Source organism: Hemitrygon akajei, chromosome 16, assembly GCF_048418815.1.
Source record: "Hemitrygon akajei chromosome 16, sHemAka1.3, whole genome shotgun sequence".
Classification (NCBI taxonomy): domain Eukaryota; kingdom Metazoa; phylum Chordata; class Chondrichthyes; order Myliobatiformes; family Dasyatidae; genus Hemitrygon; species Hemitrygon akajei.
Window position 1 is genome coordinate 53,547,154 of NC_133139.1, and position 25,231 is coordinate 53,572,384.

General features: G+C 42.0%; 1 protein-coding gene across 4 annotated transcripts in view; it reads left to right on the top strand.

Moving 5' to 3' along the window:
* Positions 1-25,231, top strand: part of rfx2 (regulatory factor X, 2 (influences HLA class II expression)) — a 221,080-nt gene that overhangs the window by 160,808 nt on the left and 35,041 nt on the right. For all 4 annotated transcript variants that reach the window (XM_073068886.1, XM_073068890.1, XM_073068887.1 and 1 more), the window contains 5 exons: positions 8,739-8,851; positions 10,393-10,544; positions 11,094-11,191; positions 17,681-17,830; positions 20,856-21,064. In XM_073068886.1, coding sequence (XP_072924987.1) covers positions 8,739-8,851; positions 10,393-10,544; positions 11,094-11,191; positions 17,681-17,830; positions 20,856-21,064 — 722 coding nt within the window. The remainder of the gene's footprint in view (positions 1-8,738; positions 8,852-10,392; positions 10,545-11,093; positions 11,192-17,680; positions 17,831-20,855; positions 21,065-25,231) is intronic.

Below are 25,231 nucleotides of genomic sequence, written 5' to 3' on the forward strand. Positions count from 1 at the left end.
CATCGAGTTTTGCAGTCTACCCCATTAGTGAGTTGCTCAATAATGGAGGGTCGGGACTTGGTATGGATCGTGTGCTACCTGCTATAGGAAGGTGTTGGAGTCAGTGTGCAGAGGCAGTGGGCAGTCTAACAAAAGGTGCAAGTGATTGTCTTGGATGTTTTCCTTGTGATCACAAGACCCTGTTTGGACATTGGTAAAGCAGAATGCTGCAAATCCGGTACACCAGTTCATTGGTGAGAACGATGGTAAGGGAGCTGTGTGACCTTGATTGTAGTGTAGACCAGGCCCTCATGCCATGCGGTTGCCTGCTGCGGCCATCCAGGGAAGGAAGCACCGGAGGTGGTGTGGTGTGGCAGGCATCCATGCTGGGTTGGGAGTTGCCCCCTGCAGTCGGTGTAGCCCTCCAGGGTTCACTCGGTAGAAGACAAGCTGGATTGCGTTCACCTGTGGCACTAGGACATGACGATTGGACTGATACGAGCTTGTTCTTGCTGATAACATCCATGCATCATTAATCTACAGGACGTGACTTGGGCTGTATTATTTTGTTTATTGTGTGACTTTCTTTTGTTATTGTAATTACATGTGCTATTTGTGCCTTGTGCTGTGTATGACTGTTGGTACTGTGTTTTTCACTTTGGTCCTGGAGGAACACTGTTTCATCTGGCTGTATTCATGTATGGTTGAATAACAATTAAACCTGAACTTGAACTTCAGCCTCAGATTTCCCAGCCCTCATCTGCACCAGCTTCAACTGGCACATTTTTAAATACTTTTTGAGTGTTAAAATATAACTGGTTATAAAATATCTGAGTGCAGGGCTTTAATGGCTATCATGGCAGAAGACACTCTGAGCCTTTGCACAGTGTCTTGCTAATCAGATATAAAAAGTGTGGTCTAAGGGCAGACCACCAGCAATCTCCACAAACTAGGCAATGAGCAGAAGGTTGTGTAAATATGCAGATCTTAAATAGACTCCTTGATATTACAGCTGGAAGCAGATATTAAAAATGTGGTATTGCCACCATTTTAATTAGCCTAATTGCTATCAGAATCAGATTTAATATCATCGGCATATGACGTGAAATTTGTTAATTTTACGGTAGCAGTACAATTAAAGACATGATAAATATAGAGAAAAATAATCTTGAGTTACATTAAATATATATATGTTGTTACGTATCCCGTAACTGGATCACTTACCAGCAAAGATAGAGAGGTCCGCTGAAGTCTGATGGTACCATTTTTAAACATTTTTATTTATAAAGGGGTACAAAAGTAAGGTTAATACAAACATTCAGATAACATACGTCGTCAATACTCAATCTAAAGCACAGTTATAGTAATAATCAATAAGAAATAAGCTCTATCGTTGTCTAGGGGTAAGGTATATATTGTCCGCTGTATATCTAAAAGTCTCTTGCGTTCACTGCAGTTCTACCAGCTGCCGTCTTCTGGGGTGTCGCGGTGGTGCACTTTGTTAGAGAGAGAGAGAGAGAGAGAGAGAGATAGAGATTGAATGAAACAGTTACCCGGCGGGTTTTTTCCAACCTTTAGGAGTTCGATCCGTCGGAGTCTCGTTGGGGGGTGGCCGTTCACTTGTGGCCTCTCCGGTAGCCAAAGCCGTTCTTTCGTGGTGAGGTCGCCAATCCCAGGCAAGGAAAAGACGCACATGAACCCCCCCCACCGGCTGTCGCTATTAAACACTGTCACAGGATTTCTAGCGTGTCTTCTGGTGCGTCTGGACAACCCCTCTTTTATCTGAACTCACAGGGTCTCAGATGTCAATCAGGTTGGGATGATGCAATCTCTCTCCGTCTCTCCACCCACATTGCCCTGAGGGTATACACGTAGTACAGTTCCCAATTCACAAAGATGTCTCCACGAGACAATGACCACAGTCGCCAGCTTTTGTCTCGCCGTGAAACGAGGGACACCGCACGTATCTCTCTCTTCCCTTGGGTCATTGACCCCCCCCCCCCATCACTAGGGCTCTTGCGATTCTCATAAAGGAGGGGGCTGGGATCATAAAGATGTCTCATTACATAGTTATGTTAAAATAGGTAGTGCAAAGTAACAGAAATAAAAAAGTAGTGAGCTAGTGTTCATGGGTTCAATGTCTGTTTAGAATTTGGATGGCAGAGGGGAAGAAGCTATTCCTGGCACACTGAGTGTGTGCCTTCAGGCTTCTGTACCTCCTTCCCAATAGTAGCACCATGAAGATGGTATGTCTTGGATGGTGGAGTCCTTAATGATGGACACTACCTTTCTAAGGTACCACTCCTTGAAGATGTCTTGGATACTATGGAGGCTGGTGCCCAAGATAGAGCTGACTAATTTTACAATCTTGGGCCTCATCATCTTCAAAATACATGTGATGTCTTTTATACTGAAAGGTAGAAATTTTCTGTGTACAAACATGAAGTCAGCTTAATCCGAGTACAGTCACACATTGTGTTTCATGCACTCCTGTAGATGTGCTTTTCCCCCAGCAGGGTTCGAGTATAGAATTTGGCTGCTTGTAGAGTTCTGCATGGAGTGGCACAGGCCTCCAATGAAGCAGTGTGTGAACTCAAATGTTGTTGTGAGTGAAGTCACTGGAGAAAAAGTACTGGTAGATATGAAGCAGCTTCTTTATTCAACAAAATCAGATACAGCAGGCATCATATGGAGACGCTTTTGGTCAAAAGGTCTCACTGGCCTAATGTGGGTCGCAATATTTTATGTGCTAAACATTAAAAGACTATTTGATATTTACCATGATTTCTTTGAAACTACACACAAGCTGCACCTCCTGATTCGCACCCACACCACAGACATTGAAATGAATTTTAATCAGCATTGTGTGGTTTGTGATTCACAGCTTTTAGGAACCTGTTGTTCTGCAACTTACATTCAGATTTGAAGATTGTTGGCTGGAGTTGTTTGCTAAATATAAATGTGCCAAACCCAAAAAATCAATTTTCATGGCCCTCCTGGACAAAATTGGTTCCAGGAAAGGCCACCCTTAAGGAAGATCTACTCAAATAAACCATAGAAATACCCCCCCATTAATTCATCTGTTTCTACATCAACCCTATCATCCCTAAATCACTATCTATAAAATGCTAAATAGTGAGATTGGTCCAGAAATTTGAACAGTAGTCTTTGGAAATGCAGCTTCGTTCATATGCCTGTTGACTCTTCCCCTGCTGGCCGATTGCATCTCACCCCTTCATACTCTGGTCACTGAAACTCTCTTTTTCCAGGGGCACCAGCAAGCTAAATACATGAGGCTCACAGATGTACAAGAAAGGGTTGGGGTGTTCTCTATTTGAATGACTGCAAGGACCTCTTCTTGGTGGCACCCCCTTCTGAACAATCCAGTTAGTCGCTGGCCAGATTGCTGAAAGGGCTCAGCTCATTTGTATTCACTCCCCATTCAGGCTGGGGATGACCATCTTCAGAGGCCATGTGCAATTGTCTGGAATGCTATCAAAGTTGTGGAATCTACTGTCTCTGCTTTAACTTAAGTCCCTCCCTATCTATTTTCCCCAATATATTTTTTATTCTTTGCTTTTTTGCTACCATCTACCTTTGCAACCAACCTTCATTACAGAGTACCATTACCATTACACTTCAACATGCTGTTCAGGAGGTTCTGTCAGTGCTGTCATTGTCTTCTGCCTTTGATTTGCTGTGGGTGTATTTCAATCAACTTGTGGTCAGGTCTGGTGTGGCTGACTAGTTCTTTTAAGCTCTCTGTAATAACATGTTTACTTGGTTGATTCCCTGCTCTCTCTATGGGAGCAACAAGAAGGTGAGTTGTACAGTTTAACCTGCATCCAGTGTTTCCATTGGCTGCCTGGACAAATCTGTACACAGACACAAGTGTCATTTGTTAAAAGTACCATCTGCGATCCTATCCATCTGAGAGCAAACCCTGCCCTTTCAGGCAGCACCCTCACCATGACATCGTCACTTGGCTGTGGAAGGACCTTTCCCTTTGGCTCTCTCTGATCAGCAACATGATGCTGTTGTTTTGTTCAGTCATTCAACACTAAGTTGGTTACAAAGGTCTTTCACATACTGTGTCATTCTATCCCTGTAAGCCTCAGGCTCCCCACAACACGTAATTACCTCATAAGGGAGTTGCATTGTTCGACCCATCAATAATTCGTAAGAGCTGAGACCTAGCATGCAGTTTAGGTTTGGTCATAATCTCATCAGGATTCCTGGTAATACATCAACCCATGTCTTACCAGTTTCAGCTATGGCTTTGGCTAAAGCTTTCTTGATTGCTTGGTTCATCCTTTCTACCATTCCTGAACTCTGAGGGTGGTAGGGTATGTGGAACTGTTGTTGAATCCCTCACAGTCAATACATTTCCTTCATCACTTTTGCTGTGAAATGTGCTCTCTGATCCGAGTCTACCTAGACTGGGGTTCCCCACCTTGGGAGGACCTCAACTACAATCCATGCAGTAGTGTTGGGGAAAGCCTTTACTCACTGGGTGAAGTGGTCCATAATTATTAGAATCTTTTCTCCCTGCTTTTTGGCAGGGGCCCCATGGAGTCCATCTTGATGTTTTCCCAGGGTCCCTTCAGCCATGCTGGTTTGCCATCTGTAGCTTTACTAGGGTTATGCTGAGCATAAATGATACAACACGGCAGAATTTCTCATCATCCCCACCTATCCCTGGCCACCACCAGTCCTGCCAGAGGGCTGTGATCATGCTCTGCCTTCCCTGATGCATCACCCCATGATATAGCTTCAATAGCATCTGCCTAATACATGGTGGTACCACGACTCCTTCCTCTCCATGTGTCCAGCTCCCATCTGCTCCCACCTTTGCTTCCTTGCTCCTTCTGCCTCCACCTCTTCGTGTAATTTTACTAAACTGCCTTCCATCATTTCTTTATGCACATTTGCAATTTCAATTCCTCTTGTTCCTCTGCTACCTTCTTTGTAGTAATGTCTGCCCACTCATTTCCTTTCTGCTTCATACTATCCCCTTTCTGGTGAGCTTTTATTTTAATCACTGCCACCTCTGCTGGCAGACTCACTGCTTTCAGCAGTTGTTGTATTAGGTCATCATGCTGAATACCTGCCCTTCTGCTATCAGTGTCTGCTCTCAGCCTCCTGTATTCAGGGGCTCTACAATGGTATGGGGTGTGTGTAGTATGAGTTGGCCCATCAGTACAACAGGTCCACTTACTCGCACTGCTCACGCAATGCAGTCTAAAGCTGCTATACAGCATAGAAGTCCTACTAAAATGGGTGTCTTTTTCCTTGAATAATAGGCCTCTGGCATTCTTGTGTCCTCATGGTCCTGCACCACTACTGCGTTGTGGCACCCTTCCTCATTGCTGCAGTATAGGTGAAAAGGGCAAGCCGCATCTGATCATTTTAGTGCGGGTGCAGAGACCAGGGCTTTCTTGATATTTGTAAAAGCCTTTTCCTCATCTCGCCCCCATCTTACTTCATTCAGAGGGGCTTCCCTCTTTTAATCAAGGCCTGCGTCAGAGCCACTAGTGCTGAGAACCCTGATATGAAATGATGGCAGCAATTAAGTAAACCAATTACCTTCCTCACTTGCCTTAACGTTTACTAGGTTGGGTATGAAGCTGATTGCCAAACATCCTTGGACTAGTAGATAAGTGGAGGGATAGGTAGTGCTGAGGAAGCAATGTGATTGCAACGGGACTTAAACAAATCGGAAGAATGGGCAAAAAAGTGGCAGATGGAATAGTGTTTGGAAATGTATGCTAATGCATTTTGGTAAAAGGAACAATAGTGCATTTATTTCAAGGGGAATAGACTAAAAGCAACGAGATAACGCTGAGCCTTTATAAGACACTAGTCAGGCTGCGCTTGGAGTATTGTCAACAGTTTTGGGCCCCGCATCTCAGAAAGGATGTGTTGTCGTTGGAGAGAGCCCAAAGGAGGTTCTTGAGGATGATTCCAGGAATGAAGGAGTTAACATATGAGGAGCGTTTGGCAGCTTTGAGCCTGTACACACTGGCATTTAGAAGAATGTGTGGGGGATCTCATTGGAACCTACTGAATGTTGAAAGGACTAGATAGGGTGGATGCGGAGAGGATGTTTCCTACGGTGGGGTGGGGGGGGGGGGGTCCAGAACTGGATGGCACAACCTCAATATTGAAAGGTGACCTTTTAGAACAGAGGTAAGGAGGAATTTTTTCAGCCAGAGAGTAGTGAATTTGTGGAATGCTCTGCCACAGACTGCAGTGGAGGCCAAGTCCGTGCATATATTTAGGGCGAAAGTTGGTAGTTTCCAATCGATCAGGGCATCAAAGAATATGGTGAGAAAAATGGGGTGGAGTGAGATATGGGATCAGCCATGTTGGAATGGCAGAGCCGTCTCGATGGGCTGAATGGCCTAATTCTGCTCCTATGCTTTATCATCTGCCCTCCTTCCTCTCCTGGAAAACGTGTAGCCTATGTACTGTATGGTTTGCTTTCCTATCTGAGCCTTGTGTGGACTGTCCTCATCTCTCAGTATCTCTAAAACACTGGCTATTGCCCCTAAATGAACTGCTTCATTTTCCAAAGCAATTAGTAAACCATCTATATATTGTAAGCTGGTTGACTGGTAGGGCTTTAGTTTGAGTTGTTCCAAAGTCTGTGCCATGACCTTATGAAAATGGCTGGGCTATTGTGGAATCCCTGGGGGAGTCTGGTCCACCCAGGGTGAAGGGAAATCGGTCGTGGGACTCAGGTGCTAAGGTGAGTCCCCAAAATCCATTAGCGATATTCAGGACTAAAAAAGCTTTATGTTCTGTAGACAGGCCATTCAAGATTGTTGCAGGGCTCACCACTGTGTGTGCGATCTTGGCATGGTCTTATTAAGGGCTGTATAGTCTATTGTTAATTGATATGATCCATCTGGCTTCTTTACTGGCCATATAGGTGACTTTCACCTGTTTTTCTTCTTTTTTAGACACTTCCTCCAACCATGTCCTGATAGGCCACAGCTGAAGCATATCAACTCCTTTACCCTCCCATGTTTATCCAGCAGTTCCTTGCCTCGTGCCCTAGCTACCAGCATGCAGAACAAACCCTCTGTGACATTAGAGCAGCTGCATCCACTATAGCCACTTTACGATTTCTTTTGTGCTTTCTTCGGTCTAACTCACTGGCCCATGAAACTATTGCAGAGTAAGTCGACCCCACCGTTATGCCTAAATCTAAAACTTCCTGGTGGGCTGAGCTCAGGCCTTCCTTCATCATTTACAGGAAATGGGATTGATCCCCCCTGGATTATCCAACCCAGAATACTCTAAATACGCTTGATATTTACATTTTGCATAATCCATGGCTGTCTCATCAGCTCTTTGAATCACTGCCATTGTTGTTCCCCAGTTATTCTCAGCTGGGGAATTCTTTCCTGGTAGTTGCCCATATACCATCCACACCCCCTGGGCCATACTATTCCACATAATCCTTGGGCACTTCGCTTTTACCAACACGTGTATATCTTTCGGGTGCATCTGGTGAATTTCAACTACTTACTCGAGCTTGTGCTGGAATCCAAATTCTCACATTATGGATGTACATAATCAGAAGCAAGGGCTGGCTCGATCCATCCATCGGTGTTCTTCATCTGATGTTGCCTGACATTCAGTAGGTGGTATCCTGACATGTACATCTGAGTAAATTCTCTCCCTGAAATACCTCACTACTATGCAATGATGGGTACCAGTTAAACAGTGTATACTTAAAACTGTAGAGTATGTACTCTGCAATCTGCCACTTTTGAGTGCCTGAACTCATGATGCCTGCAGCATACTCTCAAAATGCATATACTAAAATGTAGGCCCCTCCAGATCGAGTGTACACGCTTCCACTGGCATCCCAAACCTTCAATAACCACCTTTCACAACTGGTGGCTCCATCTCACCAAATCAACACACAAAGTTTTGTCTCTTACATAAGCACACATATACACACGCACTGCTTTTATGTCTACTAGTTCAGCTCTCCATGTTCATGATATCTCAGGTTCCTGTGTACAGATTCATGTATGAGTGCTAATTTTAAAAATGCTCATCCACTTAGACTGCTAAGATTGCTGGCCACACGATGGCTCACACAAAGTTATTCCACTCCTGACACCAAATGTTGTGTGAGTGAAATCACCGGAGAAAAGTACTGGTAGCTATGAAGCATTTACCATGCTTTCTTTGAAACTACTCACAAACTTCAGACCTCCTGCTTCGCACCCACACCACAGACATCAAAATGAATTTTAACTAGCATTGTCTGCTCTGTGTTTTTGGTTTTTGGGAATTTAAATCTACAATTTACATTCAGATTTGAAGTTTGATGGCTGGAGTCGTTTGCTTAATGTAAATGTGCTAAATCCAAAAATCGCTAATACTTGTGAGAAACGATGGCATGCCTGGAACAGAATGCCTGTGGTTCATCCTGTAGAGTTAATTCAGTCCTAATTTCATATCTTCTTCAAAGCCAAAACAAAGATTCTACTGTTATTACAACTTGCATTGTCTGATGTCATTTTTATATGTAACATTTTCATCAAAATCAATATGTTCCTATTTAAAGTTTTGTTTATTTCAGTTGCGGTAACCCCTTCATCAAACCCCTAGTATTCAGTAATGTGGATGTTCTTACAAAGGTGCTTCTGCTCCCTGATTGGTTTACTGTGGATTTTCCTAAAAGTGGATTTGAATTTCCTCCTCCTTACTTAACAGATACATGGGTTCTCTTCTAGGCAATGCTGGATGTTGTGATAAACCTTCAGTTTCACTATATTGAAAAACTTTGGCAAACATTCTGGCATTCATCTCCCTCGGCTTGTGATGGTGCTTCTGTCACTTCAATCAGGTAAGAAAATTTCAAAGCTTCCCAACAATGCATTCTTTATTGCACCACTGTGAAAACCGATCTGTGAACTGAGAAGTCCTTATATAGCGCTCATCCATTGGGAACACAGACAGACAGACGTACTTTATTGATCCCCAGGGAAATCGGGTTTCGTTACAGTTGCACCAACCAAGAATAGCAAAATAAAACCAAAAATAATTAAATGATAATAAGTAAATTATGCCAAGTGGAAATAAGTCCAGGACCAGCCTATTGGCTCAGAGGGGAGGAGTTGTAAAGTTTGATGGCCACAGGCAGGAATGACTTCCTATGACGCTCAGTGTTGCATCTCGGTGGAATGAGTCTGTGGCTGAATGTACTCCTGTGCCTAACCAGTACATAATGGAGTGGATGGGAGACATTGTCCAAGATGGCATGCAACTTGGACAGCATCCTCAAGTATGTAATTCTTAGTGTGCCCCTTATTTTTAATTTGAATGATTGTGTAATATATTTAATCGTTTTAATAATATTTGTATAATAAATCCATTATATTTAATGACTGGATGGCCATGGATTGCAATTACAGCACAGTGTACTCAGCCACTGTTGAATTAATTGTAACTAGTTTGCATATGCTTCTCACCCCACAACCTCTTGCACCAAACACTCATTGCAATCTGATACTATGGTGTGACTAGTGATACTGTTCTGGCTGAGACAGATCAAGTCTTTTAAGAGGGACATTTTGTAATATTTCGAGGTCTTGCTATGAAATTGACCTTTTGTTGGTGTACTATTTATTCCATATCCCTAACTGCCACTGATCTGAGCTGGCAAGTAAGAATTAACTGAAATGCTAGTTTGGAGTAACATGTACAGTAATTTGGACTGGGTTTGGATAGCAATTTACAGTAGACCTTTGAAGAATATGGTGAAACAGATGGATTTTCATAACACCGATAGTTTTATGGTTACAATTACTTTTTATTTTATCAAAGTGATATAACTGTTGAAAAAGTTAACACCCGCTTCATTGGTGAAACTAACTACCTAGTTTCTACCTTCTGAGACATGATAATACCTGTGATGTACATAAAAGCATAATTGATCAAGGTGGCACTGTACTTGCTCAGCTCCTACTGTGGCATTTAAACTCGTGTCCCTGGATTAATGGTTGGGAATTTTGATTACTAGTCCAGTAACCAAACCATTTTCCTCGCACTGCCAAATTTTATCATTTGTTCCTCTGTGTGATGTTCACAGGGCTTAGGTGCATAAAGGAATTTTGACATTTTTGAATCAAAATTCATGTTCCATGCTTTTACATCATTGCAATGGTTAGCAACCTGTTATATTATTCGTGTAATTGAACAGAGGACCAGCAACAAATTTTGGAAATGACATGTCCCTGTAGTTGTGTTTTCCTTCAAACTTCAACTTATGGCACACAAATCACTGAGCTATTTGTAAGCATTTCCCGGTGGAATATTGACAATGCATGGTTCACATTCTACCTGTTGCATTTATTTATGAAGTATTTTGTGCTTCTTATTATATAGTGAAGAGGAAAGTGAGTCTGTTTTCCCCAAAGCTAAGCTCATCAGTCTCTGTAAGTTTGAGCCCATCATTAAGTGGATGCGAAACTGCGATCATGTGCTGTACCAGGCGCTAGTGGAAATTCTGATTCCTGATGTTCTGCGGCCCGTCCCTAGTAAGTTGCTTATAATTATCAATTTCCTTTAGCACTTTTGCATTCAAATCATTACCAAAGGAGTTGACACACATAGTTCATTCTCTTTGGATAGGTATTACTGATATTTAGAATCATGGAGCAGTCTCTTATGTCTTCATTTAGAATCATAGAATTGTTATGCAAAGAAGGATACCATTTAGCCCATTGAGTACTTGATAGCTTTCTGTGCAACAATCCAATTAATACCATTTCCCTGCCATTTTTGTCAAAGCACTAAAAATTATTTTCCCTCAAGTGCTTATACAATTCCTCTTAATGCATGTATTGTTGCAGAAATCTCGACGTACTGAAATAATTCACTATGTTTTGGATGTAAGTTAGTCTATTTATCCAAATATAGGTAGAAGCTAAAATGCCCACCAAGATGATGCTGCCTTTGGTCCATGCTGTTGATCTTTGCTTTTTGATTTTTACTTCACACAAAGGGCTTATGTGCTATTCACACTGGAGTCAAAAATCTTTCTCTTTATCAGTAAGTAATGCCAATATGTCTTATTATCTCTGTAGGTGCTTTGACCCAAGCTATTCGGAATTTTGCCAAAAGTTTGGAGGGATGGCTAATGAGTGCAATGAGTGGCTTCCCTCAGCAGATGGTTCGGACAAAGGTAAAACTTCGTGATAATCCAATACTGCTGCTCCTTGCGCCATTCTCAAAATTTCACCGGTCAGATTTTAGTGTGAGTAAACTGAATCCAAATTTTCAATTCTGACAGGAGTTTTATTTTGTAACTACTTAAATAAAAATAGATCCGTATATTTTTCCAAATTCAAGTTTTCTGTAAGCTAGCTGGATACAGACAAAAAACAAGAGCAGAGTTTGAGAAAAATGTAGGAAGATTTCTTATGTCCGCAAGTCGTATAAACAAAGGATGAAATTTAAGTCAATAAGGGAAATCTATTTTATCCATTTTTAGCATTACTGACAAGGTCAGCGTTTTTGCCCATCTATAATTACCCTCAAGAAGGTGTTTGGTGAGTAACCTTCTTGAACAGCTACAGCCTTTCTGGTGAAGGTAATCCTTATAGCTTTTAATCCAGGCAGCATCCTGGTAAACCTCTTCTCCACCCTCTCCAAAGCCACAGTATACTTAATGTAACCAAAATAGTACACAATTCTCTAAGTGCAGCTGAACTGAAGTTTTATATAGATGCAACATAAGACCATAAGACATAGGAGCAGAATTATGCTATTCAACCCATAGAGTCTGCTCTGCTACTCCATCATGGCTGATCCCAGATCCCACTCAACCCATACTGCTTCCTCGCCATATCTTTTGATGCCCTGAGGGATCTGAAAACTATCATCTTTTGCCGTAAATGTACCCACTGACTTGACAGTCTGTGGTAGAGCATTCCACAGATTCACTACTCTGGCTAAAAAAAATTCCTCCTTACCTCTGTTCTATAAGGTCGCCCCTCAATTTTGAGACTGGACCTTGGAGTTCTAGATACCACCACCATAGAAAATCCTCCTCACATCCATCCTATATAGTCCTTTCAACATTAGGTAGGTCCCCCATGCATTCTTCTAAATTCCATTAAGTACAGGCCCAAAGCTACCAAATGCTCCTGACTTGCTGACTCTTGTTCTCAATGCCCAGACCAAACAGAAAGCCCTTAAGCCTCTCCACTTCCTTCTGGACAACTGCCTAACCAGTATCACCATCTCCTTTTGTCTGGCAGAACTGGTTCTCACTCTCAACAATTTATCTTTCCGTCTTTTTCCAAACCAAAGACTGCATTAATGCACCCATGTTGAGATAGTCAATTTTGTCAACTTTGCTTCAAACTTCCACCCTGCCTCAAATTTACTTGGTCCATCTCTGACACCTCTCTCCCCTTTCTCAATCTCTGTCTCCATTTCTGGCTATTTGCTGACATCTTTTACAAATCTACTGATTCTCACAATTATCTTAACTATTCTTCTTCCCAATTTATCACTTGTAAAATGCTATTCCCATCTCCTATTTTCTCCACGTCTGTTCACAGGATGAGACTTTCCATTCTAGAAGAAGGGGGTTTCTCTACCACCACCATTGATACTGTCCCAATCCACATCTCCATTTCCCACACATCTGCCGTCACCCTATCCTCTTACTGTTGTAACAGGGATAGGATTCCCCTTGTCCTTACTGACCACCACACAAACTACCTTATCCAGTATATAATTTTCTGCAATGTCCACCATCTCCACTGGGATCCTATCTCTAAGCACATCTTTCCTTTCACACCCACAGCTCCCCCTTTCTATAGGAATCTCTCTCTAAAGGACTCCCTTGCCCACTCATCCCAGTCCACTGAGATCCTACCTGACACATCACTGCAACAATACAAGAGCTACACTTGTCCTACACCTTCTCCCCCACCACCATTTAGGACCCAGATTAGACCTTCCAGGTAAGGCAGTGTTTCATCCTCTGTCCAGGTTAACTGCTATATCTGATGCTCCTGGTAGCTTCCTCTACAACACTGAGTTCCACTGTAGATTGGGGGACTGCTTCATCAAGCACCTACCGTAGATTCCGGACTACAGAGCGCACCTGATTAAAAGCCGCTGGCTCTAATTTTAGAAATAAAATCAATTTTTTAATTGTAAAGGCCGCACCGGATTTTAGGCCGCACCGCTACTTTTAAATATACATACGTATCGGTAACACAAATTACGTTGCATATACTTTTTTACTGAACAGCACGAACAACATTCCAATATCTCCTAGCGACTGGTAAAAATATATATACTGCAGCCTACCAGGAAAAGTTATTGATCGCCTTTAACTTAAAAGCAGCGTTTTCGCTCGGGTCTGATGCGCTCGCGTAACGCGATCGGGTCTAATCGGGTCTGATGCGCTCGGGTCTGACGTGCTCGGGTCTGACGCGCTCGGGTCTGATGCGCTCGCGTAACGCGATCGGGTCTAATCGGGTCTGATGCGCTCGGGTCTGACGCGCTCGGGTCTGACGTGCTCGGGTCTGATGCGCTCGCGTAATGCCCCCACCTTCCCGTATATATCCCACAAGACGCGGCGAAACCGGGTGTGACGTCATAGCATCCCGGGATGTAGTACAGAAAACAAATATAGTTAAAACACTTCTAACTTTAACTAACAAATGAATTACTAAGCGAAAATATTATAAACTAAGTAACTGCCATAAAGGCAGCACAATGCTTTTCTTCGAGTGTTTTCCATGTTGATGAGGGTGAGTACAAATGACTGATTTACAATAATTTAATTGTGAAAGTGCGCTTGATTTATCGTACAATTTCATTGGACCTCTGTGAACTACTCATCAATTTTATTGGTCTACTGTTACGAGGCAAAATGTTTACGAGGTGGCATGAAAAAAAAACATGTATTAGCCGCTCTGGATTAAAGGCCGCAGAGTTCAAAGCTGTTCAAAATGTGGGAAAAAAGTAGCGGCTTATAATCCGGAATCTACGGTACTCTGTCTGCCACAAAAAGCAAGATTTCCTGGTGGCTACCCATTTCATTTGGGCTTACTATTCCCATACTGACATGTCTGTCCGTAGCTGCTTCTACTGCCATGATGATGCCAAACTCAGGTTGGAGGAGCATTACCTCATATTCCATCTGTATAGGCTTCAACCTGATGGCATGGATGTCAATTTTTCTAGCCTGTTAATTTCCACTCCTCCCCCCTTCTCTCTTTTTCAATTCCCCATTCCAGTTACAGTCTCACCCTTCTCACCTGACTCTCACCTCCTCTTTCCCTTTATTCTGTGGTCCACTGTCTTCTCCTATTTGTGTCTTCCTTCTTCATCCATAAGACTATAAGATATAGGAGCAGAATTAGATCAAATGTCCCATTGAGTTTGCTCCACCATCATGGCTGATCCATTTTTCCTCTCAGCCCCAATCTTCTGCTTTCCTGACTGTATTCCTCCTGAACAATCAGGAGTCTATTTAACCTCTGCCTTAAATATACATAGACTTGGCTTCCATATCTTCCTGTGGCAACGTATTCCACAGATTCACCATACTCTGGCTAAAGAAATTCCTCCTTATCTCCATTTTAAAAGGACACTACTCTATTCTGAGGCTGTGTCCTTTGGTCTTAGACTCTCCCACCATAGGAAACATCCTCTCCACATCCACTCTATCAAGGCATTTCACCATTTGATACCCCTCATTCTTCTGAATTCCAGTGAATACAGGCCCAAAGCCATCAAGTGCTCTACATATGACAAGCCATTCAATCCTGGATTTATTTTCATGAACCTCCTTTGAACACTCTCCAGTGTTAGCACATCCTTTCATAGTTAAGGGGCCCAAAACTGCTCACACTATTCCAAGTGAAGCCTTGCCAATGCTTTATAAAGTTTCAACATTACATCCTTGCTTTTATATTTTAGTCCTCTAGAAATTAATGCTAACATTGCGTTTGCCTTCCTCACCACAGACTCAAACTGCAAAGTAACCTTTACATAATACTGCACAAGGACTTCCAAGTCCTTTGCTCCTCAGATTTTTGTATTTTCTCTCCATTTAGAAAATAGTCTACCCTTTTATTTCTGCTACCAATGTGCATGACCATAGATTTCCTGTATTCTATCTGCCCCTTCTTTGCCCATTCTTCTAATCTGTCTAAGTACTTCTGTAGCGCCTCTACTTCCTCAATACTACCTGTTCATCCACCTATTTTCGTATCATCTGCAAACTTTGCAACAAAGCCATCAATTCCATCATCCAAATCATTCACATACAACCTAAAAAGCATTGTTCTCAACATAGACCCCTGTGGAACACCACTAGCCAACCTTTATTCCCGCTCTTCGCCTCCTGCCAATCAGCCTCTGCTTTATCCATGTTAGAATCTTTCCTATAATACCATATAGCTTGTTAAGCAGCCTTATGTGTGGCATCTGGTCAAAGGCCTTCTGAAAATCCAAGTACACAACATCAACCAATTCTCCTTTGTCTATCCTGCGAATTTTCAAAGAATTCTAACAGATTCGTCAGGCAAGATTTTCTATTTTATCATGTGCCACCAATTACCTCAAAACCACATCCTTAAGAATCAACTCCAGCATCTTCCTAACAACTGAGGTCAGAATAACTGACCTGTAATTTCCTTTCTTCTGGCTTTTATGGTAGCTTTGATATCTCTTGTTAGCCATAGTTGTGTGTTCTTGCCTTTATAATGCTAATTCCTCTTTGGATGTATATATCCTGTCTCTTCCAAATTACTTCCAAAACTCCAGCCATTTCTGCTCTGTTGTAATCTTCACCAATTTTCTTCTCCAATAAATTCTGGCCAACTCCTCTGTCATGCCTCTAATTCCCTTTACTCCACTGTAATATAATTACATCTGACTTTAGCTTCTCCTTATAAAATTTCAGGGTGAATTCAATCTTCTTATGATCACTTGCCCCGAGGGTTTTTTCTTACCTTAAACTAATCAATTCTGGTTCATTGCTCAACACGCAATCCAGAATGGCTGATCCCCTCATGGGCTTAACCACGAGCTTCTCTAAAAAGCCATCTCATAGGCTTTCTAGAAATTCCACCTCTTTGAATCCAGCACCAACCTGATTTTCCCAATCTACCTGCATATTAAAATTCCCCATGACTATTGTAACATTGCCCTTTTGGCATGCATCTCCCATTGTAATTTGTAGACCACATCCTTATTATTCTTTGGTGGTCTGTTTACAACTCCCATCAAGGTCTTTTTACCCTTGCAGTTCCTTAGCTGTATCCACAATGACTCACCACCTTCTGACCCTATGTCATCTGTTTTTAATGATTTGGTTTCATTTTTTTTACCAACAGAGCAACGGCACCCCTTCCGCTCACCTGATACAATACGTATCCTTGGGCATTAAGTTCCCAGCTATAATCTTCATTCAGGCATGATTCAGTGAGGCCTACATCAACATACATACATATCAACATCAACAATCTGTAACTGTACTACAAGTTTATCACCTTATTCCATATACTGCGTGCATTCAAATATAACGCTTTCAGTCCTATATTCGTCCTTTTTGGTTTTTTCCTCCTTTTATGTTGCAGCTCATCCTGTTGACTGTAATTTTGCCCTGTCATCAGCCTCTCCTTGCTAGGAATCTCACTGCACATTGACTCTGTTTGTAAACCTCATCTTCAGCACTCACCCTGCCACATTAGTTTTACCCGAACAATAGATCCTTTGATCTTTCCCACCTATCACCACCCAGCTTCTTACTTCATTTCTGCCTTCCCCCTCACCTGGTCTTATCTATCATCTGCCAGCATGTACTCCATCTCCTCTCCCTACCTTCATATTCTGACTTCTTGATTTCCAGTCATGATGAAGGTTCTCAGCCTGAAATGTCACCTGCTATTATCCACCATAGGTGCTGCATGACTTGTCGAGTTCCTTCAGCCTTTCATGTGTGTTGCTCTAGATTCCCAGTATCTGCAAATTTTCTTGCTTAAACATGCTGTATGCCTTCTTTACCATCTCATTGACTTGCTTGGCCACTTCCATTGAGCTGTGGACTTGGAACCCAAAATCCCTCTTTACATCAGTGCCTTTAACTCTATGCTTTCTTCATACATTTGACCATCCACAGGGCAACAGTTTATGCTGGCTTAGATTAAACTGCATCTGCCTTTTCTCTGTCCATATCTGTAACTGATCTATATTTTGTTCTATTGCTTGACAACCCTCTGCACTGTACACAGCTCCAGTAATCTTAATCTACTAACCTACCCATCTGCATGTTCATCCAAGTTATTTATATATGTCACAAACAACGGAGGTCAGGCACCAATCCCTGCAGAGTACCACAGGTCATGGGCTGCCAGCCAGTTATACTCCGTTTTCTATGGGCAAAACAGTTCTGAATCCAAACTGTCAACTCATTGTGGATCTCATGTATCTTAGTCTTCTGTGTGAGGATATACCTTCATTATTCATTGAAGTATAAAGTCATATTGTCTCCAAAGTGAGCCCAGTTTTTCCATGTGTTTATATTTTGCAGTCTTTGTTTCCTTGGAACATTTTTTTAATCCAGTTGAGATGTTGGTGCTGTGAAATGCAATTGATCCACTTTGAGCATGGTTTGTTGACTAGTTTGTTTCCTTTGAAGGTGGGAGTAGTAAGTGCCTTTGCACAAACATTGCGCAGGTACACATCCCTGAACCACCTTGCACAAGCTGCCAGAGCAGTACTACAGAATACATCGCAGATTAACCAGATGCTCAGTGACCTCAACCGTGTTGACTTTGCCAACGTACAGGTGAGTTCATCCCTCTGGATTATTACTGTGCACTGTAATATCGTGTGCTCTTTCCCCACCTCTCATCTCCAATCACAAATACCAGTAGCTGTAAATTAAAATTAAGGCAAGTTGAACAAGTTAGGTCTTTATTCTTTGGAGTGTAGAAGGTTGAGGGGGACTTGATAGAGATATTTAAAATTATGAGGGGGATAGATAGAGTTGATGTGGAGTGGCTTTTTCCATTGAGAGTAGGGGAGATTCAAACAAGAGGACATGAATCGAGAGTTAAAGGGCAAAAGTTTAGGGGTAACACGAGGGGGAACTTCTTTACTCAGAGAGTGGTAGCTGTGTGGTAGAGGCCGGTTCAATTTTGTCATTTAGAAAAAAAATTGGATGGGTATATGGACAGGAAAGAATGGAGGGTTATGGCAGGTAGGTGGGACTAGGTGAGAGTTAAACGTTCGGCATGGACTAGAAGGGCCAAGATGGCCTGTTTCTGTGCTGTAATTGTTATATGGTTATATGTTCAGCTGCTAAATCAGCCTGCTTCTTCCTCTGCTGCCATCATCACCTTTTCTTCACACAGATTTGTACTTCCCCATTAACCCATGAAATCCACCACTTGCTGTTTGTAATCCTATCCCAGCATGCTCTTGATTGTTTTATTTCATACTTCACAATGATGATTGAAAAAGTGTTCCTTTCAAAGCTGTTCACTTTACACTTACCTTTAAGTGCTAAGGCTACGTCGACACTAGACCAGATAATTTTGAGAACGCCGGTTTCGCGTAAAAACGATAGGCGTCCACACCAAGCGTTTTTGAAAAGACCTCCGTCCACATTAAAACGGGTACTTGGATGAATCTCCTCCTAATGGGCATGCGCAGGACACATTTACAGAAAATAAGCGACATGTTTGGTGTCGAATCTTGCTGTGAAAGTCTGCATTTGTGCACTTATAGACTAGAAAAACTTAAAAGGAAATTGCCAAACGATGGGCAGCTGTTGGCTCTCGCGCAGGAGGACTTAAAATTTAAAAAACAAATACTGGAGTGTATGGAGACAACCGACAGGAGTTCACGGACAGTATGACCCAGCTGACGACGAACATTGAAAAACTGACTAACTCTGTTGCGTTAATTAAGCACCTTGTTAAATGTATAAAACATGTCTGCATCAGTGTTATATTGTATTTCCATACAATGTTACATTAGGCTGTTACACATCTATTGTCAGAGAAGTATTTGCATAAATAGGTAAACCACCTTCATACAAGCAAGGACAGAAAACAGGGCAAAGTGAGTATACTTATTTATTCAGTAAGTTATGGGTCAAAGTATTTGGTAGTACATTTCTAACTCTTCTGGCTTTAGTTTCTTTGCCGTCTGTTCTGAAATTGTTAGATTGTGTGGGGGTTGCGTTCAAGAGAACAATGAAATGCTGCCATCTGTTCCTGCACGACATGACAGTTAAAAAAAAAAAATCCAGTTACCCCATCCACATTACTCTGCCCAATCCAGTGTTTTCAAATTTACACTCTCTGGAGGGCGTTTTAGAAAAGCTCCGTTTTGGGGGGAGGAAAACGCCGTTTCAGTGTGGATGGAGGGTCAAAACGAAGAGAAAAAGCTTTGGTTACGGATTTATCTGGTCTAGTGCGGACATAGCCTAAGTCTTGGCCCTTCCACACTACCATCCTGATAACTTTTTGACCCAAACTTTCCCCTTCTTCAAGATCATTGACCATGTTTTTCTAGCTATGCATTAATTACTTCAGAGATTCCTTATTTGAATACTTTCATTTTAATATTTTAAAAATACTTAAATTCATAAATAATGTCCTCTAGTGTCCTCGCAAACTCCATAGTTTATTGACTGTTACTGACATAATTTATTATGCTGTTTATTGTCAAGTTTATGTCTTAGAATTGGACTTTGGCTGCTCTGAGACCATTCCATGTGAAGATACCAGTATTCTTCCAAAGACCACAGTCCCTTTCCTCTGTCTCAATACCAGCTATCCAATCAGCACAACCCAAGGAAAACTTCCCTTTGTATGCAAATGATGTTCAAGCTACCTTTCATCCAATCACTCAGTCTAGCTTTATCCTGCTACACAATGACATCATCATATGCCCTCCATGTATTTTCATATCATCAGCCAACTTGGAAACCTTACATTTTGTTTCCTCCTCTAGGTATTTGGTATAAATAGTAAATAATTGATCCACTAACTACCTACCTCCAGCCTGAAAGTGGCCCATTTATTTTCCAAAACTTAGCTAACCTGACGCTGATGCTGCTCGACTTGTTGAGTGTTACTAGAATTTTCTGTTTTTATCTCTTGACTAAATGCAGTTTTTTGTGTGGTATTAATTTGTTAATCTTGTGAAGTCTCCTCCAACTCTATATAGGAAGACAATGATCTTCCATTATAGTTCCAGCCATTTGCTCTGGTTCCCTTCTAATGATTCTACTTCAGGGTCACTCGGTTGAGTTGACTCATCTGTGCCTCAACTTATCAGCTAGTCAATTTACGATATAACCATATAACAATTACAGCATGGAAACAGGCCATCTCGGCCCTTCTAGTCTGTGCTGACGCTTGCACTCACCTAGTCCCAGTGGCCCACACTCAGCCCATAACCTCACCATTCCTTTACTGTCCATATACCTATCCAATTTTACTTTAAATAACAATACCGAACCTGCCTCTACCACTTCTACTGGAAGCTCATTCCACACAGCTACCACTTTCTGAGTAAAAAAATTCCCCCTCGTGCTACCCTTAAACTTTTGCCCCCTAACTCTCAACTCATGTCCTCTTGTTTGAATCTCCCCTACTCTCAATGGAAAAAGCCTATCCACGTCAACTCGATCTATCCCCCTCATTATTTTAAATACCTCTATCAAGTCCCCCTTCTACCCTCCAAAGATGGCCTTATACTGACTGTTAGTTCCAACCTATTCAAAACTCAGCTGGCTATGGTTTGGTCTAAAAGCATATTAGGAAATCGATGTGAAATTCAGTTTGGTTTTTTAACAGGAGCAAGCATCATGGGTATGCCAGTGTGAAGAGGGAATGGTGCAACGTCTGGAGCAGGATTTTAAAATGACTCTACAGCAGCAGAGCTCCCTGGATGAATGGGCGTCCTGGCTTGACAATGTTGTGAATCAGGTCCTGAAGCCTCACGAGGGCAGCCCTGGATTTCCAAAAGCTGCTCGCCAGTTTCTTCTGAAGTGGTCCTTCTACAGGTCTGTAACTGCTGCAGGATGACAACTATTCCCCTTCTAGCTCTTTTTGCCAAGATGTGGGAAGTAGGGGTCCTCTGAGATAGGTGAAGAACAGCAGAATGGGCTTGCTTTCAGACAGAAATATGTCATGGTGATTAGGGACAGAGATTAATGGTTGATTATTGCTTCTGAAGTTGGAACTACAAGGATTCTTATTGTTTATTATTTACATTAGGATGTCAATGTATGATGTGAATGGCAGGCAGTACAAGTACCCTAAGAGTGAAAAACGTGTTTGTCATTTCTTTCCTTCATTGGTCAGTGCTCTGATGACACCATAGTTGGTGCACAGTTCCGGTCGCACAGCTTTTAAGAAAGATGCTAATAAGCTAGAGATGGTACAGAGAAGATTCACAAAGAGGTTGCAGGGACTGGAGGGGTTGAATTATTAGAAGAGGCTGAGTACTCAGAGAATGTGCACACCAGCTCACTAACATCTTCATGGGCACCTTCCACACATCACTCGTCCAGGCTGCTGTTCCCATATGCTTCAAATCAGCCACCATCATCTCTGTACCAAAGAACTCTACACCCTCAGAACCAAACAACACCAATCATCATAAATTGCTTTGAATGGCTGGTAATGGCACATATCAAAAACTCATTCCTACCATACTGGACACTCACTAATATGCTTACCGACCGAACCACTCTGTGACAGATGCCGTAGCATCTGCAGTGGACCTGGCCCTGACACATCTAGAAAACAAGGATTTGTTTCTGGATTTCAATTTGGCATTCAACAGTATTGTCCCACAGTCCCTGGTGAGCAAACTCCTACTCCTCGGTCTAAATACACCACTGTGCAACCTGGTGTTGGACTTCCTAACCAACAGATCTCAAATAGTCAGGTTTCCCACCATTCTCAGCACGGGTGCCCCCAGGGCTGTGTGCTGAGCCCATTACTGTACACTCTGCTCACACATGATTGCACAGCCAAACACTCGAGTGATCACATTGTCAAGTTCGCCGATGACACAATGGTGGGGCTCATCACCAACGCTGATGAGGCGGCCTACAAAGAGGTGGCGGAAGAACTAGCAGCCTGGGTGCCAAGCAAGTAACCTCTTCTTCTATGTCAACAAGCCAAGGAGATGGTTATCAACTTCAGAAGAGCTCATACCACTCACAACCCTCTTTACATCAGCAGAACAGCAGTGGAAACTGCGAGCAGCTATCTTAGGTATTATATTTGTCGTGCTTTGATTATTATTATGTTTTTTATCTTAGTGTGTTTTTTGTGCTGCACTGCGCTGGATCCAGAGTAACAATTATTTCATTCTTCTTTATAATTGTGTACTTGAAGTGACATTAAATAATCTTGAATTTTGAATCTTGGATAGTCTTTCCCTGCAGTGAAGAAGGCTGAGGAATGACATTGCAGATGATTGTAGATGAGAGGGCACAGTTTTAAGGTGCTTGGAAGTAGGTACAGAAAAGATGTCGGGTAAGTTTTTTCACGGAGGGTGGTGAGTGCATGTAGTGACTGTAGTGGAGGTGGATACAATACGGTCTTTTAAGAGACTTCTGGATAGGTACGTGGAGCTTAGAAAAATAGAGGCCTAGTAATTCCTAAAGTGAGTACATGTTCGGCACAGCTTTGTGAGCCAAAGGGCCTGTATTGTGCTGTAGGTTTTCTATGTTTCTATGAAAAGTAGATAAGATGTGGATGGTCACAGTCTTTTTCCCAGAATAGAGAAGTCTAAAATTAGAGGGCTAAGTTTACAGTGAGAATGGAAAGACTTACAGGAGACCCGAGAGGAAGATTTTTCACACATTTGGAAATAGCCACCAGAGTAAGTGGTTGGTGTGGGTGCAATTTATTAGAATTGGAATTGGTTTACTATTGTCACATGTACTAAGATACAGTGAGAAATTTGTCTTGCATACATATCACTTCATTACACAGTGCCTTAAGGTGGAATAAGGTATTAATGTGGACTAAAGTGTAACAGCTATAGAGAAAGTATAATGCCGGTGAACAATAAGGTGCAAGATCATAACAAAGTTGGTTGTAAATTCCAGTGTATAAGCTGACTCCCCATTTTCAAGGTTAAAAAAGTGACTTTTTCACGTTACCTTTGTATAAGCCGACCCCTTTTGTAGAGGTTTTTGATTTAACCAGAAAAGATTACAAGATCTCACATGCCAGTACTTAGCTTTGCCAGATCTGGAACCTGGAAATTTTGTGAACCAGTACCTGCTAAGGAAACAGGCCTACACATTGTAGAGTGTTATAAGCGAATTCTTAATAAATAAATCAGGGAGGGAAATTTTGGATTAGGTTTCCAATGGAAAAGAATCCTCTGAAATGTAACCCCTGTGAAACCATTTAGCACTCATCGTAATCTCGTTAAAGCATAACACGGGGTAGTGGGATCAGTACGTGTACTCAGTATTGAGTTTGCGACCACCATGTACAAAAGATTAAAACGAATGCAATATGATGTTGGCTTCAAGCTGAAGGTTGTTGATTTAGCTAAAGAAACGAATAATTCTGCAGCTGCTAAGAAGTTTAGTGTAAATGAGAAACAAGTGAGAGAGTGGAGAAAGGCAGAGGACACGCTGAGGGAAATGCCAAAGGTGAAATGTGCAAACCGCAGGAAAACATGCCAGTGGCCAGAACTGGCAGAAAAAGTGAATCACCAGCGATCATCTGGATACATTGCTACCAGAGAAATGATTTGAGTTCAAGCGTCGAAATGGAACGAAAAACACCGTGAGGTCAGCGAAAATTTCAAAGCTACACGAAGTTGGTGTACCCGATTTATGAATAGATGTGATCTTGTGTTGAGACAAAAAACAAAGATTGCTCAGAAAATTCCCGCAGGGTGTTGTTTACGTTCAAGAACGCTGCTGGATGGATGAAGCGGTTTGCTTGAAGTAGGTTAAAGAGGCGTTAAAGTTGATGTCCCGAAGGTTTCACTACTTGTCTGGAACGTGTTCAAAGCGCACTTGTCAGGTGAGACAAAAGCAGCATTGAAAGCTGAAAATACGGACATTGCAGTCATCCCCGGTGGTCTGATGTCCGTGCTCCAGCCACTAGATGTGAGTTTAAACAAACCATTCAAAGAATTCATGTGTCGACAGTGGAACGAATTTGACTCAAAAACAGCCAATAAATATGACCTGTCTTCTGTGTATTTGTTTTTCCAAAGTTGGCACCCTCTGTATAAGCCGACCCCCTAATTTTAGGACCAAAATTTAGGGCCAAATTCTCAGCTTATACACCAGAATTTACAGTACTAGGGAACTATTTTGTAATTTTATAACAGTGTGGCTAAAGCTGAGAAGCCTGCTTTCAGGCTTCTGTACCTTCTGTTTGTTGGAGGAGGGAAGAAGAGAAAAGGTCCAGAGACAATGGGGTCTTCAATTAAGCTAGCTGCTTTGTTGATGCAGCAAGAAGTATAGATAGTGTGCATAGAGGAAAGGATTGTTCTGATGATGTGCTATCAGAATGTGCATCACGGGCAGAGCAGTTTTCATACCAAGTCATGATGCATCCAGATAGGATGCTTTCTGTGGTGTATTGATAAAAATTGGTAAGGGTCATTGGGAATGCGCCAAATTTTTTTAGCCTCCTGAGGAAGTAGAGACACTGGTTAGTTTTCTTGGCATGAAGTCTGTATAGTTAGACCAGGACAAGTTACTGGTGATGTGATGTTCTCTCCTGGGAACTTGGAGCTCTCAGCTCTCTCAACCTCAGCTCCTCAGACAGGAGTGTATTTAACTGTGCCTTTCCTGAAGTCAATGATCAGCTTTTTTGTTTTGCTGACATTGAGAAAAATGTTGCGTCATGACACCGTGTTATTAAGCCTTCTATCTCCTTCCTGTCTCTGAATCATTTACTTACGATACAGCATTACATTGTTCTACAAACTTGTATATGGATTTGGGGCAGAACGTTACGATTATAGGACAGATTTAGTTTACAGATGACACAATGATTGGTAGCGTTACTGATAGTGAGAATATTTTTTGACTAAGAATGATAATGATCAGTTTGTAAGAGGGACAGAGTGGTATCAGATGGACTTTAGTCCTCAAAAATGTAAGATGATGCATTTTGGGGTCTTAAATCCTGCAATCATCATGAGCAGCTGCTTGTTTGGCAGAGGCAGTACAAGT